Raw genomic sequence first — 16,785 nt, forward strand, 5'->3', positions numbered from 1 at the left:
AGTATCCTGAGTGATTAATGTGAGTGATGTTAAGTCATGTATCTTGGTCGCTGTAGTGATGCTAATCATGTGTCTGTGTTTGCCTCCTGCAGAAGACGGTGGGCGTGGGTGTGCCCTGCGTCAGGTCCAGCAGCATGACCGACTCCGACCTGTTCAGCCGCGGCCACGGCTGCTCGCGCCGCTGGTGTGTCTGTCTGGTCCTGGCTGTCCTCTTCGTCTCGCTGGGCGCCGCCGCCGGCATCTACTTCGCCTGTAAGTTGTTGCTCCTCGACCCATGTTGTGCACCTCACCCATGTTCTCCACCTCACCCATGTTCCCCACCTCACCCATGTTCCCCACCTCACCCATGTTCCCCACCTCACCCATGTTCTCCACCTCACCCATGTTCTCCACCTCACCCATGTTCTCCACCTCACCCATGTTCCCCACCTCACCCATGTTCCCCACCTCACCCATGTTCCCCACCTCACCCATGTTCTCCACCTCACCCATGTTCTCCACCTCACTCATGTTCTCCACCTCACCCATGTTCTCCACCTCATCCATGTTCCCCACCTCATCCATGCTCCCCACCTCACCCATGTTCCCCATTTCACCCATGTTCCCAACCTCACCCATGTTCTCCACCTCATCCATGCTCCCAACCTCACCCATGCTCCCCACCTCACCCATGTTCCCCAGTTCACCCATGTTCCCCAGTTCACCCATGTTCCACACCTCACCCATGCTCCCAACCTCACCCATGTTCCCCACCTCACCCATGTTCTCCACTTCACCCATGTTCACACTAACTAGTTGTTACAGTCATATCAGGTTGTACACTTCAACAATATTTCTATCACTTCAGTCACCCAGTCCAGCCCCCCAGCACGCTGGGCAGGATGGTCCTCCCTCGTTGCTTAGCTTAATAATCTCTTTATTCAACCATCTCGCCTGAGGTGGTGTGAGCAAGGCATTACAGGCTTCCGACATACTTGAGTACATGTAGCGGTAGGCAACCACTGGTGAGTGTGAGGCAGGTTCTGGGGATGGGCTGAGGTCCACCATGTCATCGGTACGTAGATATAACCACATTAAAGGAGGATGGCTCCTTACCCATGTATATGGTCAGTAGGACAGCCTGCGTGACAAGGTAAGTGTTGGGCCAAGTCCTTCTAATCTTCTGTAGGAACAGTTTCTCAGTAATTGCCGCTAGACTCGAGGAGGCCTTTATGTCTCGGCTGACGGGCTCAGCAGGGGCTTGGCTGTGGATTTTATTTACCCAAGGGATTGAAAACGTCCGCGGGGTTGAAAAATGTTCCTCCACACGGTGGGCTCTTGGGGGAGGGTGTTGGCCTAGTGCTCAGGATGGACACGAGATGGGTCCTGGACGGTGGGGTTAACGTATGTAGTGAAGGTGAGGAGGATACCGAGGAGGAGGAGGAGGGAGGATGATCTCGAAGAGAGAGAGAGAGAGAGAGAGAGAGAGAGAGAGAGAGAGAGAGAGAGAGAGAGAGAGAGATGAGATGGTGAAGATTTGTGAAGTGCAGGAAAGAACTCCCCTTCACACACACACACACACATACACAGACACACACACACACACACGCGCGCGCGTTGTCCTCGCACCTTGAACATGGTTGGGGATGATGCCAAGGGTCATGAGGGAAAATAAAAAGCAAAGAGGATTGTATTAGCTTACAGTGGGACCAAGATAAACTACCAAGTTGCTCTGATATATGATTGACGTATCAACCCGAGTGACTGTATAGCAGTGAGGATGGGAGGGAGTGAAAGAACGCTCAACCTCAATATGAATATCATACATCCAGCAGGAAACGTGTGTGTCAGGAAGCTGTGATATGAGAGGGACTTGGGAGGCGACATCGCTCATAACCAGTCGTCATAATCCCTCATTAGGAGAGAATAATGAGAGACGAACTGTCTGCCGGCAAGTGTTAGAATGTCATTGCAGTATATGGATGAGGAAATGATCCACATGTTCACAGTCTACTTGAAGACTAGACTAGGAAATGCTTCTCATGCTTTGGTCACCACATCTACGATGCACAAAGAACTAATAGAGAAGGTCCAGAGGAGAACAACAAAGATGTTTACCCGAATTAAGAGAGCTGAGTTACAACTATAAGCTAATGACCAATAACTTGTCAACCATTGGAGATTGAGAAAGGGATGACCTGAACACAACCTTTGAATTTTTAAACTAGATTGATAATGCAGAGAGTGAACAGTTCTTCGAAAAATGGAAGGAAAGACAACCACAGACTATAACATGAAAGTAGGCAGAAATATATCATCGAAAAAGTGAAAAATGAAGTATTACCATAGTGTAAGTGTCATAGATACATGGGAGAAACTGGATGTGGACAGCACACACGAGATTAAACGTTGTATAGTTGAGTGTAGTCCCACGAGTGTCGATATCCCATCCCGTTCAGTACAAATAGGTGAGTATGTACACCACCTCCCCAGGTTATCACCATGTTGAACCTCTGAAATACAACGGCGGTACGTGCTTTAGCCACGACTGTACGAGCCTTAGGGTTTTGATGCACAACGGTTGTACCGTCATGCTTCAGGAGTAACGTCATACGTTGAAGATCCGTACCGTCGTGCACAAGGGCCGTACCGTCGTGCTCAAGGTTCGTGCCTGTCGTGCACAAGGGTCGCACCGTCGTGCACAAGGGTCGTACCGTCGTGCACAAGGGTCGTACCGTCGTGCACAAGGGTCGTACCGTCGTGCTCAAGGGTCGTACCGTCGTACTCAAGAGTCGTACCGTCGTGCTCAAGGGTCGTCCAGATATTCAGCGAGAGTGTCGGGTCTTGACTGGGTTACACCCGGTGGGCCTGGCCGCCACCAGAGGCGCTGGTGTGGCTGGGTTACACCCGGGGGCCTGACTGCTCCCTGGGCCTGGCCGCCACCAGAGGCGCTGGTGTGGCTGGAGATAAGCCTGTGCATTACACTGATGATCGTAATTCCGGCTGGGCTCAGTGTAGCGTGAGGATCGTGAGGCTGCTGTGCTCGACCTCAGTGTCTTCCAGTCGGGTGAAGATGAACTCGGTTCTTCCAGAATGTTCTGGAAATCTCTCTTGATGTCTTGGGGGTTTTTTTTTGTGTCGTTCTTGTTCTAGGATGTTCTAGAGATCTGCTTTGCTTTCTCGAGGGATATTGTTGCTCTAGAATGTTTTAGAAGTCTGGTGTGTCCTATTTTTGTTGATCAACAGTGTTTTAGAAATCTGTTTCTGTCGGGGTTTTTACAACCCCTTGAGCACGGCGGTACGACCCACGAGTACGACGGTACGACTCTTGAGCACGACGGCGCGACCCTTGAGCACGACGGTACGACCCACGAGTACGACGGTACGACCCGTGAGCACGACGGTACGACCCATGAGCACGACGGTACGACCCATGAGCACGACGGTACGACTCTTGGAGTGTGATGGCCTGACCTTGGACCTGACCCTTAAAGGGTAAGGTCAAAACCCACGTCATCCTTCCTGATCATTGACTCAAGTTATGATGACGATTACAGAGCTCTGACAATACAGATGATTACGTCTGCGATTACTTCCACGGCTTGATCGATTATTTTATAATCACTTCCACGATGTGATCGATTATTTTATAATTACTTCCACGATGTGATCGATTATTTTATAATTACTTCACAATGTGATCGATTTTTTTGATTATTTTTCAGTGAAATGAAACAGAAACCCTTTTCGTTCCATAATTCCAAATACATAATTTACAGTTTAGGAATCACCTGGATTCTATTATGGGTTTGATCTCTTAGCAACCTGACCTGAAACCTGCGATAGATGGTACACCATCAAGACCCCGGAGCCAGTAATAGATAGTAGACCATCAAGACCTGGAACTTCCAATAGATAGTGCCCCGCCATGACTTGGAGCCAGTAATAGACAGTATACCAACAAGACCTGGAATCTTCGGTGGATGATACACCATCTAAACCTAAGGCCAGTGATGGATGATAAGTTGCTTACCCTAAGAGCCATCATTTGATAATACATCACCAAAACTTGAGGTCAGTCATTGACAATACATCACAAGACTTGAAGCTAATGATAGACAATACATCACCAAGACTTGGAGCTAATGATAGACAATACATCGACAAGACTTGGAGCTAATGATAGACAATACATCGACAAGACATGGAGCTAATGATAGACAATACATCACCAAGAGTTGGAGCTAATGATAGACAATACATCACCAAGACTTGGAGCCATTGTTAGATAATGCATCATTAAGAGTTCAAGCCACTGACGGATTATGCACTATGTAGATTTTGTGCCACTGATATACAGTACGTCGTGTAGACTGGGAACCACTCGTAGAATTATTTAGCTTTGCAACGAATCGTTGTAAGCTTTTGAATTGTTATCCTCCTCTACGCATTAGCGATCAGATCGGAACACCATCCCACACCAGGAGCTGATAAGGAGGCAAGCACAGCCAGGCAGATACTTACAGGCCATAGTGGCCCACAAGGGTAGCAGCTGTGACCGCTGCTGCTGAGACTCTCCTTCCCAGGAGCGAAGGGCATCACATGGTTCACAGTTCGGGTCCTCCTGCGCGAGCTCCAGCCACAGTTCCTTCAGTCCTGGAAAGTTTGCTTCCTTACACTGCTCGATGCTCTCCAGTGTTCGTCGTCCAGTTTCCTCCGGCATGTTAGGTTTCCACAACTCTCGCCGTCAAATACAGCGTAGGTTTCGTTACCTAAATACACAGCAGATACAGCAGTCTGGCCTTTATTGTAAGGTTTCCGATTCCACCCCTCCCTCTCCTGCTCTCACTGATAGTACCAAAGTATAATCAGAAGTCGCTCCACTTTACGTTTTCTTTCTCTACCTCTCTTCCTCTTCCTCTTGTGGTCGTTGAATTGCACGGTTCCAATATCAGTGTAGAGTCGTTTTCTGTGATATACCGTATAGGGTCGGTGTTGCTACCTACGTGTCTTATAATGGGTCATAAGCGATACTGTTTGCTCATCTGTAAAGTAATTCTGTTCATCCCTAAAAATCCTCGAGTTTCCAATAATTTCAAATCATAAAGATATTGTCAAATATAATCGGGGTTTCAGCCATTTCGTAAACGGAACCGACTCGATTAACATTACATTGTTATAGAATAATAAAATTGCTGATCACATGAGACTACATCAGATGTACGGTAGATTACTGATGATTATATTTTTTTTTATTATGACTACCGCCAGCTCTGCCATAAGCACTGTATATATATATATATATATATATATATATATATATATATATATATATATATATATATATATATATATATATATATTCCCTCAAGTTCCAGAAACTTCGTTACCTCTGGATTTCCAAAGATCTCATTATATTCCATCACAGATCTTCACCAAGTTTCAGAACTACGTGTGGCTGGAAGTTCCCGCAAGAACTGGTAATATTCCAGAAGTCAAGATATTCTGGAAAGTTTCGGGACACGTGCCACAGCTGGATCTTCCCTGGAACTCGTAATATTCCTGTGGTTCGAGATATTCCAGCAATGACGGAAAATCCATATGATCGCAGGTCCTATTAAAGATCTCAGATCATTCGAGAAACAGATGTTATGGAATGTACTGGAAATCCGGGTTCCATGCGGATTTTCCAGGAATTCGCATTGAGTGTAAAGTCTTCCAGAAGGTTCTAGAATTCCACGTTACTCTTAGATTCTCCGAGGAACTCGATGTTCTTCCAGAAGTATGGTGTATTCCAGAATGATCTGGAAAGCCGTGTACCACCTTCAGGCACCTTCCTGGAATTTGTATCACTGCGGAACCGACCCCGAGGTGATTTAGCTTTCTCAAGTCTACGGCGTGCCAGATATTCTAGAAATTCGTGATATTCCAGAGGATCATTTTATTCCAGGATGCTCCAGAAGCCCAAGCTAATCAGATTGTGAATCCTACGAGTAATTGAACTAATCAAAGACGCTTGTAGTCCTAGTCAGGGGGGGGGAGCCGGACGGAAGGCGGCATCACCGAGAGGAGGGATGGGCTCTCTCTCTCTCTCTCTCTCTCTCTCTCTCTCTCTCTCTCTCTCTCTCTCTCTCTCTCTCTCTCTCTCTCTCAGCAAGAGGTGGTGGGCAGCTACCGGCTAGGGAGGTATATTACCGGTATTACCTGCCTGGATATCAGATGGGTCAGCGACGGTTGCACAGTGAGCTAAACTTCAGCGGCTGTCAAGTTTCACTCCTTTAGATCAGGCAGCTGTTTTATTCCCTCCGCTTCACCCTCACGTGTCTGGAATTGATTTCCGTTTCCTGCGTTAGCGGGGATAGCGCCAAGAACGGACGAGGAAAAGCCACATCCGCTCACAGCCATTCTCTAGCTGTCATGTGTTATGCACCGAAACCACAGCTCCCTATCCACATGCAGGCCCCACAGACCTTTCCATGGTTTCCCCCGGACGTTTAACCTGCTCTGTTTCACTCCAAGAGGAAAACGAAAACACGTTAAGTCCATAGTGCCCTTTCGTTTATAATCCCATCCTTCAGGGGAGATACGATGTGATTATACACGAAAGTGCACTTGGGACTTATTGTGTTTCATTTTCCTCGTGGTTATCAGCAAATACTAGTTCACGCGCATCACTGTGACCTACTACAGTATATATATATATATATATATATATATATATATATATATATATATATATATATATATATATATATATGTATAATCGGGGTTTCAGCCATTTTGTATACACACACGCATCACAGTTGCCACTCTCAGCTTCACTGAAAGAGATGATTACACATCAGCGTTCGTTATAATCCTAAGACAGAGGCGATTAACGAATGGATCATACTGAAGGATTAACGAATGGATCATACTGAAGGATCAACGAATGGATCATACTGAAGGATTAACGAATGGATCATACTGAAGGATTAACGAATGGATCATACTGAAGGATTAACGAATGGATCATACTGAAGGATTAACGAATGGATCATACTGAAGGATTAACGAATGGATCATACTGAAGGATCAAGTTTTGTAGGAAGTCTTGTGTTTACTACGGGTAGAGGACTTTTGTTCCGCTTATTTTATTCGTCATCACGTACAGCGATGATGCCTAGTTGGCTTCTTGCGTCCGTTGTGGTGGAAACATGCCATAGTCACAACCGTATAATCAAAATGTTTGCTACGTGGACACGGATCAAGGCTGGAGACAGCTGAAGAGAGTTCCTTTAGCTGAAAGAAAAGAGTTAATGACTGAGAAATTTAATCTAAATTGAATTATTGTTTCAAACTCCGTCCCATAGAAGACTGTGATTAGGGAAGCCAATCTTTTGGCTCTTATCACCCGGCAATAAACCAGTTATCCTTATTGACTTAGTCGGTCCCTTTAGCACGACGGTTCTCTCCTTAGGGTGACCTGAACTTTGACCTGACCCTCTAGGCGTCTTGATTATATCTCCCTTCTTTTATCATAGAGACACTGAGTCCGGCATTTCTGTAGCCATACTTATTTAATTAACATTCCTTCTTCAGATCAAAGGCCAGGCCGTCATGTCCAAGGGCCTTACCGTCGTGCCTAGGGGTCGTACCGTCGTCCCTAGGGGTCGTGCTTAAGTGTATATAGTACCGTTATGCATATGGGTCATATCGTAAATCAAAGGATCGTAACGTCGTGCCTACGGGTCGTACCATCGTGCTCAAGGGTCGTACCGTCGTTCTTACGGATCGTACCGTCGTTCTTACGGATCGTACCGTCGTGCTCAAGGGTCGCATCGTCGTTCTTACGGGTCTTACCTTCGTGCTCAAGGGTCGTACCGTCGTGCTTAGGGGTCGTACTGTCGTGCCCTGCGATCTCTACCCTCGTCCACAAGGTCCCCCACCATGACCCACAAGGGCCAGAAGGGTAGTGGTGTTAAAGATATGCCTTATAGCGGTGGCCCTCCCTGTAGACCAGTGACCCCGAGGCCTGGGCCCGGCCATCGCCTCCCCAGGCCTGCTGGGTCACCTTCGCCGGCCGGGGCTCTAAGAGGATTACGTCTGGCAGCTTCCTCGGAGGCAGCTAAAGGCCATGTCCTCGGCGTTGGTCGCTGCCGCAGGCAAATAACACTGTAAGCTGACCGCCAGACTCAACCGAGTTATTGTCTACATTCTCTCTTCTGGACGGATCCCAAGGTCATCTAGTATGGATCTGTCTAGCTAAGGTTAATGACTGAAGTGTCTGGCCCCTTTATAGTCCCAGCTGGACCCTTGGGTCCCAAGGGTTGTGAATGGTCTTAGTGATTTAAGGGCTGGCTCGATAGAGGGTCTTAGGCATGGGCTGAACCCTGCAAGTGCAGGCGCTGACCACCGGGCCCTGAGTTTAGTGTACGCTGGCTGACGTCAAGATCAGCCCGAGTAAGAGCATGGCAGGGAGTGACCACCGATCCCTGTGCTGAGCTGGGGGATATCGCTTACCACGATCCCTGGGACGTCAGGGTAGAAAGGCAGTTGTAGAAGAAAACGGGAGAATTTTGCACCGGATCCCACCACGGAAAAGTAGGGCGGACGTGAAAGTAGTGGGTGAAGACGACATGTCCCTGGCTTTTATGTCTCATGTTGTGGAAGAACGAGGAACGACCCTTGAGCAGGACGGTACGACCCTTAAGCACGACGGTACGACCCTTAAGCACGACGGTACGACCTTTGAGCACGACGGTGCGACCCTTGAGCACGATAATGGTCTGCCCTTCAACCTAAACCTTAAGGGCCGGGCCTAAGGCCGGGCCCTTGTCCCCAAGGGTCCTACTGTCGTGCTCGATACGGTTAAAAATTTCATCCAGAAAATTATTGGTTAAAATGATGTTATTCTTTTTTTTTTTTTTTTTTTTTATACTTTGTCGCTGTCTCCCGCGTTTGCGAGGTAGCGCAAGGAAACAGACTTGATCCCCGTTACTCCCCCGTCAACGATGTAGCGCCAGGAAGCAAACGAAGAATGGCCCCGCCCACCCACATATTTGTAGGAATTTCAATATCTGTAGAAAACTGAGAATGCGGCGACCAAATGTAAACTAGAATCCGCCAAGGACGATGGTATACACTGCTATCTATTCTTGTAGGACGATGGTATACACTGCTGTCCATTCTTGTAGGACGATGGTATACACTGCTGTCCATTCTTGTAGGACGATGGTATACACTGCTGTCCATTCTTGTAGGACGATGGTATACACTGCTATCCATTCTTGTAGGACGATGGTATACACTGCTAACCATTCTTGTAGGACGATGGTATACACTGCTATCCATTCTTGTAGGACGATGGTATACACTGCTATCCATTCTTGTAGGACGATGGTATACACTGCTATCCATTCTTGTAGGACGATGGTATACACTGCTATCCATTCTTGTAGGACGATGGTATACACTGCTATCCATTCTTGTAGGACGATGGTATACACTGCTATCCATTCTTGTAGGACGCTGGTATACACTGCTATCCATTCTTGTAGGACGATGGTATACACTGCTATCCATTTTCTTGTGTGACTTTGAAGTCAACCTAATGGCTGATAGCGAATGAACTTAATCCATTAATTAGCATTCGTTCCATAACTCAAAAAGGAAATAGTTGAGTGTTGATGAATCTCAGTTGTGACGTATTCCATCATTTAGTATCAATTATCAATCATTTTATAGTTACTCTTCTTTTACGAATAACTCCTTATCGTACGTCTGTACGGAGAAAATTAGATAGAATTTACGTGTTGGTTTTGTATACATGAGCGCCATCTGTCCGGATAAAGTGGAGAGAAAAGAAAAGAGTGAAGACCGTCCTGATGTGGTTAATGAGGCTAATTAAGTAAGGAGCTGGTGTCACAGGAGGATGAGTGAGTGCATAACAACATGACCTTTAATGATGTGACCCCACTCCTGCCTGGCTCGTGTGCTGCATGATGACACACACACACACACGCCCCTGTTGCCTCTCTCCTTCACCTGTCTTGTGTCATATATTTTGTCGCCTCTTATCAGTGTTATCAGATAAGCACTGAAGATAAGCTGGACAGTTTTTCCTTCATTGATTCATATTTTCTTACAAGGGTAATGTCTCTCCTCTGGATCTGTAGTTATTGTTTTATAGAGACTCACTTCGTGAGGTGTTACGGAGGTAATGAGGTGTGAGTTAGACGACATGAGGTATGAGAAATGGTGCTGGGGCGGTACGGCCTCATTACCTCCAGCAGACATTGTAAATTGGTACTGATTAAGCAACTGGCAGTTCCCTTTACCAGCAGCGTAAGGCCGTTTTCGAATATTCTTAATCATTAATCATTAATCACATTCATAATTTGCCTGGTGGTGTTTGATCATTAGTCATACTTACTCACGTTCGTGTTTTCAGCCATGGCCGTGGTTGTGTGGACATTGATTATATATATATAATCATTTGTTTACCCATCTCATAAATTGTGTAATGTGTTTGTTATAGATTGTTTAATGTATGAATTATAGGTTGTGTAATGTGGTTATCGTAGACTGTGTAATGTGTTTATTATTAAATGTGTAATGTGTTGATTATGAATTGTGCTCGATATTATAAGTTGTGTAATGCATTTATCATAGACTGTGTTATGTATTCATTATGAATTATGTAATGTATGTATTTTTGAAATATTGATGACAATGTCAGTCTTATTCATCATCTGTATTCAGAAAGATGTACACGCAGGTTAGCCTCAGTACTTGTACTGTACAATACAAAATTAATATGCAAATGCATCGGAAAATTTTTATATCAGTTTGGAGCTGATTTTCGAAGAAATCTTTCTCTTTCAGTTTGCAGTTCATATTGGTCTAAAACATAGTCATCAAATTCCAGTTCTTTCATGGAATAAAGTTCGTTTTCATGGCACTGGTTAGCCAACAGTAACAGAATAATAATTAGGTAAATGGATAGATAAGTAGTTCGAATATTTAGGACACGTGAGTCTTTTCTTCAATCGAGTATGATGAACCGTATGTCTTACGTGTGTCATCTAATGAAGAACGCGTCAATGATTTTATATTGCATTATCTAGGGACACCGATTATGGGGGAAAGCCTTTTTCCTGACGTCAGAGCTAAAAGTTGGAAAGATATATATTTCTCTGAGGATGTTTCTCTAATACGTCTTGAGTGGTTCTGGCTCTGCATCCTTACCCGATAGAAGTGAGTCTAAACCGGCCCGGCTTAATAACTCTCCCAGGCTAACTTCCAAACTTGACCCACTTGCCCGCAGCCGCACTGTTGGTTCACTTTCCCTCTTCTGTAGGTATTACTTCTATAGGTATCACTTTGGTTTTTGCTCCCGAGAGCTGGCTGCTTGTGTGCCCCCCACCACTAGCTAGACCACGCAATACTCGGCAAGCTGCTGCGTCACATGATTACTGTGTGGCCGTTGGCAACTCAAAGCTGGGCCGTTTGGATAACTGCTCGTTTCCCTACACCTCATAACCTTGGAACTCTCTACCCTTTGAAGGAATATCCTCACCTGGCCCCCTTCTCTGTTCCCTCTTTTAGAAAATAAAAAAAAAAAGAGAGGGGAGGATTTCCAGCCCCCCGCTCCCTCCCCTTTTCGTCGCCTTCTACGACACGCAGGGAATACGTGGGAAGTATTCTTTCTCCCCTATCCCCAGGGATATAATATATATATATATATATATATATATATATATATATATATATATATATATATATATATATATATTTCCTGCATAATTTTTTCCCCAAATTAAGGCCTGGCTTGACGTGGACTTTTGTCCTTAACTGGAGCCTTCAACAAAGGAAAAAAAAAAGGTTGACTTGGACGTCCATAGATGCACATACACCCACCTTACGTATACTATGGAGGAGTTAATTGTCATGTATCACCTTTTCATTAGTGCTAAAAACGTAAATTCAAGTAGTGGAGTAAATTACATAATACCATAAGACTCTGGTCTAGTATTCGTAACGTACGGAGTGAACAATAGTGTGGAGGCTTATTATTGCGTCAAGGGTGAAGTAACTTCACCTTTATTTATACAAATAATATTGGAAATTATCATTCTGCCTAAGATCTTGGCCGAACTAGACCACACAAGAGTTAAATCAAAATCAAAACATGTATCGTACTAACAGATCTTGCCTGATCGCATCGTTTGATTGTGTTAACTACGTGTACAACGACTGGCATTTTATAATTCCCCATGATGTGGTATCTCTGGACTGACAGAAATGCTTTGGTAAGGTACCACACAGAAGATTGTTATTAAAGTCGAGTTTCATGGCATTGGTAATGAGCTGTACGAATGAGTCATGACTGACTGACGGAGAGAAAACGATCGTTTGTATACGTAAGGCGTGTCATTGGCTGGGGGTAGCAAGTGGGGAGTCACAGGGATCGGTTTTCGACTCCTTCCTCCTCATGATAGTCACTTCTGGTACAGAGACAAGACGAACAGCAAGACTCCACGTTCGCAGATTATACGAAAGTATCTGTGGAATGCAGTATCCAAAGACGTTTATCAACGCACACACACTGATGGATCAGTTATCTCAGCCGACAGAGGAGACACAGCAAATGGAATTGATTACGGGAAAAACGTAGAGTTTACACATCGGTAATACGAACCATTTCATGAATGCACAATATCTTGTGAATACCTGTTGTAAATGGCTGAAGAGATGGATCTTGAAGTGATATTAGTAAATACCTTAAACTTACAAAAAAAGTAAATTAAAGAGAAGTATCAGAGGAAACAGAATGTTGGGATTTATAGCCAGACATTTTCCATAGGAAAACCCCAGAAACAATATCTTCCTTAGAAAGTGCGTTGAGGAAGCCACATCCCGGATCTGCACGTATTGGTCTCCAGATTTTATAGTAAGAAAGACGAGGATGAATTGAGAGGGAGTCTACAGATGAACTGCTGGATTGACGCTGTGGGGGCGGAAACCAGTCACCCCGACGACAGACGCTGGAGATTCATTTTCTGAATAGATTCAGTATATAAGTACGAAATAGTAATTTCGGTAACAATAAGTTTTTTATTCAATAGACTAATGATGTAGGTCGTTTAAACACAGGTCATACATTTAAAAAACGACAGTATATTTGTCTCAAGGAGATCAGAGATAGTTTTGATAAGGAAGAAGATCCTGGTCTCTCCTGACGTAGCAGTGGCCACCTTCTAGGAGATAATCTCGTGAGAGACTTGCGGGTCTCCTGGTCTCTGTTTGCCCCACCGTCTCCCCTCCCGTGAGCCTGGCTCAACCCGAGGAGGTGTCAGTAACGAAATCTATAGTTTTATTCGTTTTCCAACCCTCTTCCCAAGTTCTCCTCCTCTGCTCATCTCCTTTCTCCCGGACAGACAAGCTGGCATCCTTGAGCCGGCCCACTGGATGGAGATGGTGGTCCCCGACTCCCTGGGTCGTACCCCCGTGATCCGTACCCCATGATCTGTACCCCCTGACCCAGCTGAATACCAACCTGTCCCATGTTTGCCCCTGACAGCTATTGACGGCACTCGACACTTCCCTGGGAGCCACTGCCTCAGAGCAGGCTTGCGTGAGGCAGAGCAGGCTCGCGTGCCGCCACAAAAATCCAATAAATCTGTGTGCTGGTGTATTGGCTTTCTCACTGCAGCTGCCTAAAAGGCAAATGCTCATATTTGAAACTAGAGAAATTCTTTTCTGGTTCCCTGAAGGAGGTGGCCCAGCTCTGAAGATTTCCAGCGGCTTCTTGAAGGGCGCTCCAGCGACCACGCATCCCCCGCCTCGCCTGCCTGGCCTGCACTCACAAGGTTCACTCTGTCTGACATTCGGAGTCGAACAAATTCTTAGAGTGTAATTTCAGAACGAGTTCCTTCACTGTTAAATCGCGTAGATGTAAGTTATCGCACCGTTTCTCACGTCTTAAGAGGCAAAATCTGAAGCATTCGCCCTGTGCCACGCCGTAAGCAAGACGTTGCTCAAAGTTGGTTCTTTGTGTGCAAATCTGTGTGGACCTGGTAAACAAGATGGACGGAAAGAGCCTTAAGGGTATATTTTGCTTGGAGCTTTTGGGGTCAGGGAAGGACCGGTCAAGCGTTAGTCATCCGAGAAGTCAGTCCCCCTATCTGGAAAGCTTCGTTCCAGTGAACTGTTCTTTTTGGCTAAGGTGCCATACGAGAGGTACACAGGAGAGCAGTGGTACATCATGGTACCATAACCCCGGTGTAACGGTGCAGGTGCTGAGGCTAATCTTGCCTTGCTCACCTTTGCAAAGTAACCAATAAAAACCATACGTGAAAACATGTTTGAGTGTTAGGGACTGATGAAGTGAGGCAGGTAGGATGACTAGATGCGAGAGAAGAGGTTTTTGCCTGCATCTAGAGGAAGAGGATGTGCTTGGATCCATGGGAAGAGGTTGTGCCTGGATCCAGTTGAAGACGTTTTATGTAGATTCTGTTGAAGTTGTGCATGGAACCGAAGGAAGAAAGCAGGCCCTGGATCCATAAGACGAGGTTGTGCCTGGATCCAGTGGAAGAGGTTGTGCCTGGATCCAGAGGGAAAGTTGTATCTGGATCCACAGGAAGAGGTTGTGCCTGGATCCAGAGGAAGAGGTTGTGCCTGGATCCAATGGAAGAGGTTGGCCTGCTTTCTTGTCTCATAATCTGTCGTGACTCTTTCCACCGTGACCGAGTTGAGCAGTCGTTGTCATCGTCTGCCCCAGCATCACATAGGTCATATACCAGTAATTCAAATGCAACTGATTCTTTGTTGTTTTTGTCTCTCTCTCTCTCTCTCTCTCTCTCTCTCTCTCTCTCTCTCTCTCTCTCTCTCTCTCTCTCTCTCTCTCTCTCTCTCCTGTTACTACTTACGTGTTACGGAGAGAAAAGTTTTCCATTGTGTCGCCCCCGTCTCTTAACAGAGTATGTAAGTACCGTGTTTTTACTCCCAATTGTGTACACACACACACACACACACACACACCAGCCTAAACCACTTGCGTGTGTTTGTCTCTGTTTGTGTACATAGGTCAAATGTTGCTCGTCAGTCGCTGTTCGCTAAACGTTTCGTCCAGTGTCGTCCACACACACACACACACACACACACAGTCTTATGCTTCTAAGGGCTCTACCTTACCCTTTGCCAGGGATAAATGTCTTTCTAGCATTATCTCCCACTACCTGGGATGACTCACCAGCATCGTCTCCCACTTCCTGGGATGACTCTCTCTCCAGAATCGTTTCGCACTACCTCATTCATTACCGGGTCTCATACGTCATTAAATCTCCAGTAACGTCTCACTCATGATTACACCTATGCTCATGTATTACCTCATGGACAACTTGAAGGAAGGTGACCCCTCACACTTCGGGTCTCTCGTCTCACTGACTCCCGAAGTTGTGAGTCTTGCCCGGAGATAAGTCAGTTCTGGTCGGTCGGAACACACAGTCGTCGGCTCAAACCTCACAGATGCACGTCCGCTGCTGGCTGCTCCATTCCCAAGAACCTGGCGTCTGCGGGTGATGCTGGGTGTTGGCTGTGGCCTCTGGACCATGGACATACCACTGTGTGTGCTGATTCTTGTGAGGCACTTGATTCCTTCTCACGGTGGGGTGGGGGGAGCTACAGTATCTCAGTTATATTTACTGAAAATTAATACAGGAAACAATAAAAAAAAAAACCGGTAGACATTAGTGAAAAGATTCCATATATTTTTGGTTGAATTAACCTAAGGTAAAAAGGGGTGTGAGAGAAGACAGAGGAGGAAGTGAAAATCCTCATTGATTTTTTTTTTTTAGCCAAGCTTCCCAAGACCCCATCAGGGCGGCCGTTGCCCCACACACACACACACACACACACACACACACACACACACACACACACACACACACACCTCGCTTTTTATGCCTAAGATTTTATTGGAAGTGTTGGGGTGGGCGGTCATTATACAGGGGCCGGCCGGCCGTGATCCCTGGCAATATTGGCCTGGGTGCTGCTCCTCCTTCTCCCAGAGGCCTCCACTTCTTACATTACCAAGTCATTATATATATATATATATATATATATATATATATATATATATATATATATATATAGAGAGAGAGAGAGAGAGAGAGAGAGAGAGAGAGAGAGAGAGACCTTTCTTGACCCCAGGGGAATGAAACACTAAGTTCCCAAGTGCACTTTCGTATAATGATCACATCATCATCAGGGAAAATACAAGACAAAAATGTATAACGCCTTCCCATGTGTACTTAGAGGTCTTGTACCTTTGTAATTCGTAATCCTTCAGTTTCGTTCCCTTTTGCCTTTGAACGAGTGGAACAACCATGCATTCTGCCATTCTTAAGAAACATCCCCGTTAGCCTTGCAAATGTCGTACAGTTTAGCTAAATGACCCAACTGAAGTCTCTTTTCCTGTCATGAGAAATCACCTGGAATCCCATCTACTGCTACTACCACCTCACGTAAAGCTTCCACCACCACCACTCCTTTTAACCATACCAGTTGCCATGATGCTCATAGCTGATGCTATTTCGTCCTAAACACACCACAACTCTCACCCTGTCATCTCATACATTCAAAAGTCTCTCAAGATACACACACAGCTTTTCTTTTTTCTCTCGACTTTGCCTAATACCGTTTCCCTCATCCATTCCCCTCACTGTCGCCCTCCTTTGTCGTCTTGTTCTCCTTCTAAAACATTTTATCATCTTTTTTTTTTCGTTTGAAGTTCAGCAAAACCCGTTCACCTCACCTTTCGTT

The 16,785-nt window shown here is 45.6% G+C and overlaps 1 protein-coding gene across 6 annotated transcripts in view; it reads left to right on the top strand.

Moving 5' to 3' along the window:
- Positions 1–16,785, top strand: part of LOC139749449 (atrial natriuretic peptide-converting enzyme-like) — a 1,171,820-nt gene that overhangs the window by 944,764 nt on the left and 210,271 nt on the right. For all 6 annotated transcript variants that reach the window (XM_071663354.1, XM_071663333.1, XM_071663362.1 and 3 more), the window contains one exon: positions 93–252. In XM_071663354.1, coding sequence (XP_071519455.1) covers positions 93–252 — 160 coding nt within the window. The remainder of the gene's footprint in view (positions 1–92; positions 253–16,785) is intronic.

This window comes from Panulirus ornatus, chromosome 1 (assembly GCF_036320965.1).
Source record: "Panulirus ornatus isolate Po-2019 chromosome 1, ASM3632096v1, whole genome shotgun sequence".
NCBI classification, from domain to species: Eukaryota; Metazoa; Arthropoda; class Malacostraca; order Decapoda; family Palinuridae; genus Panulirus; species Panulirus ornatus.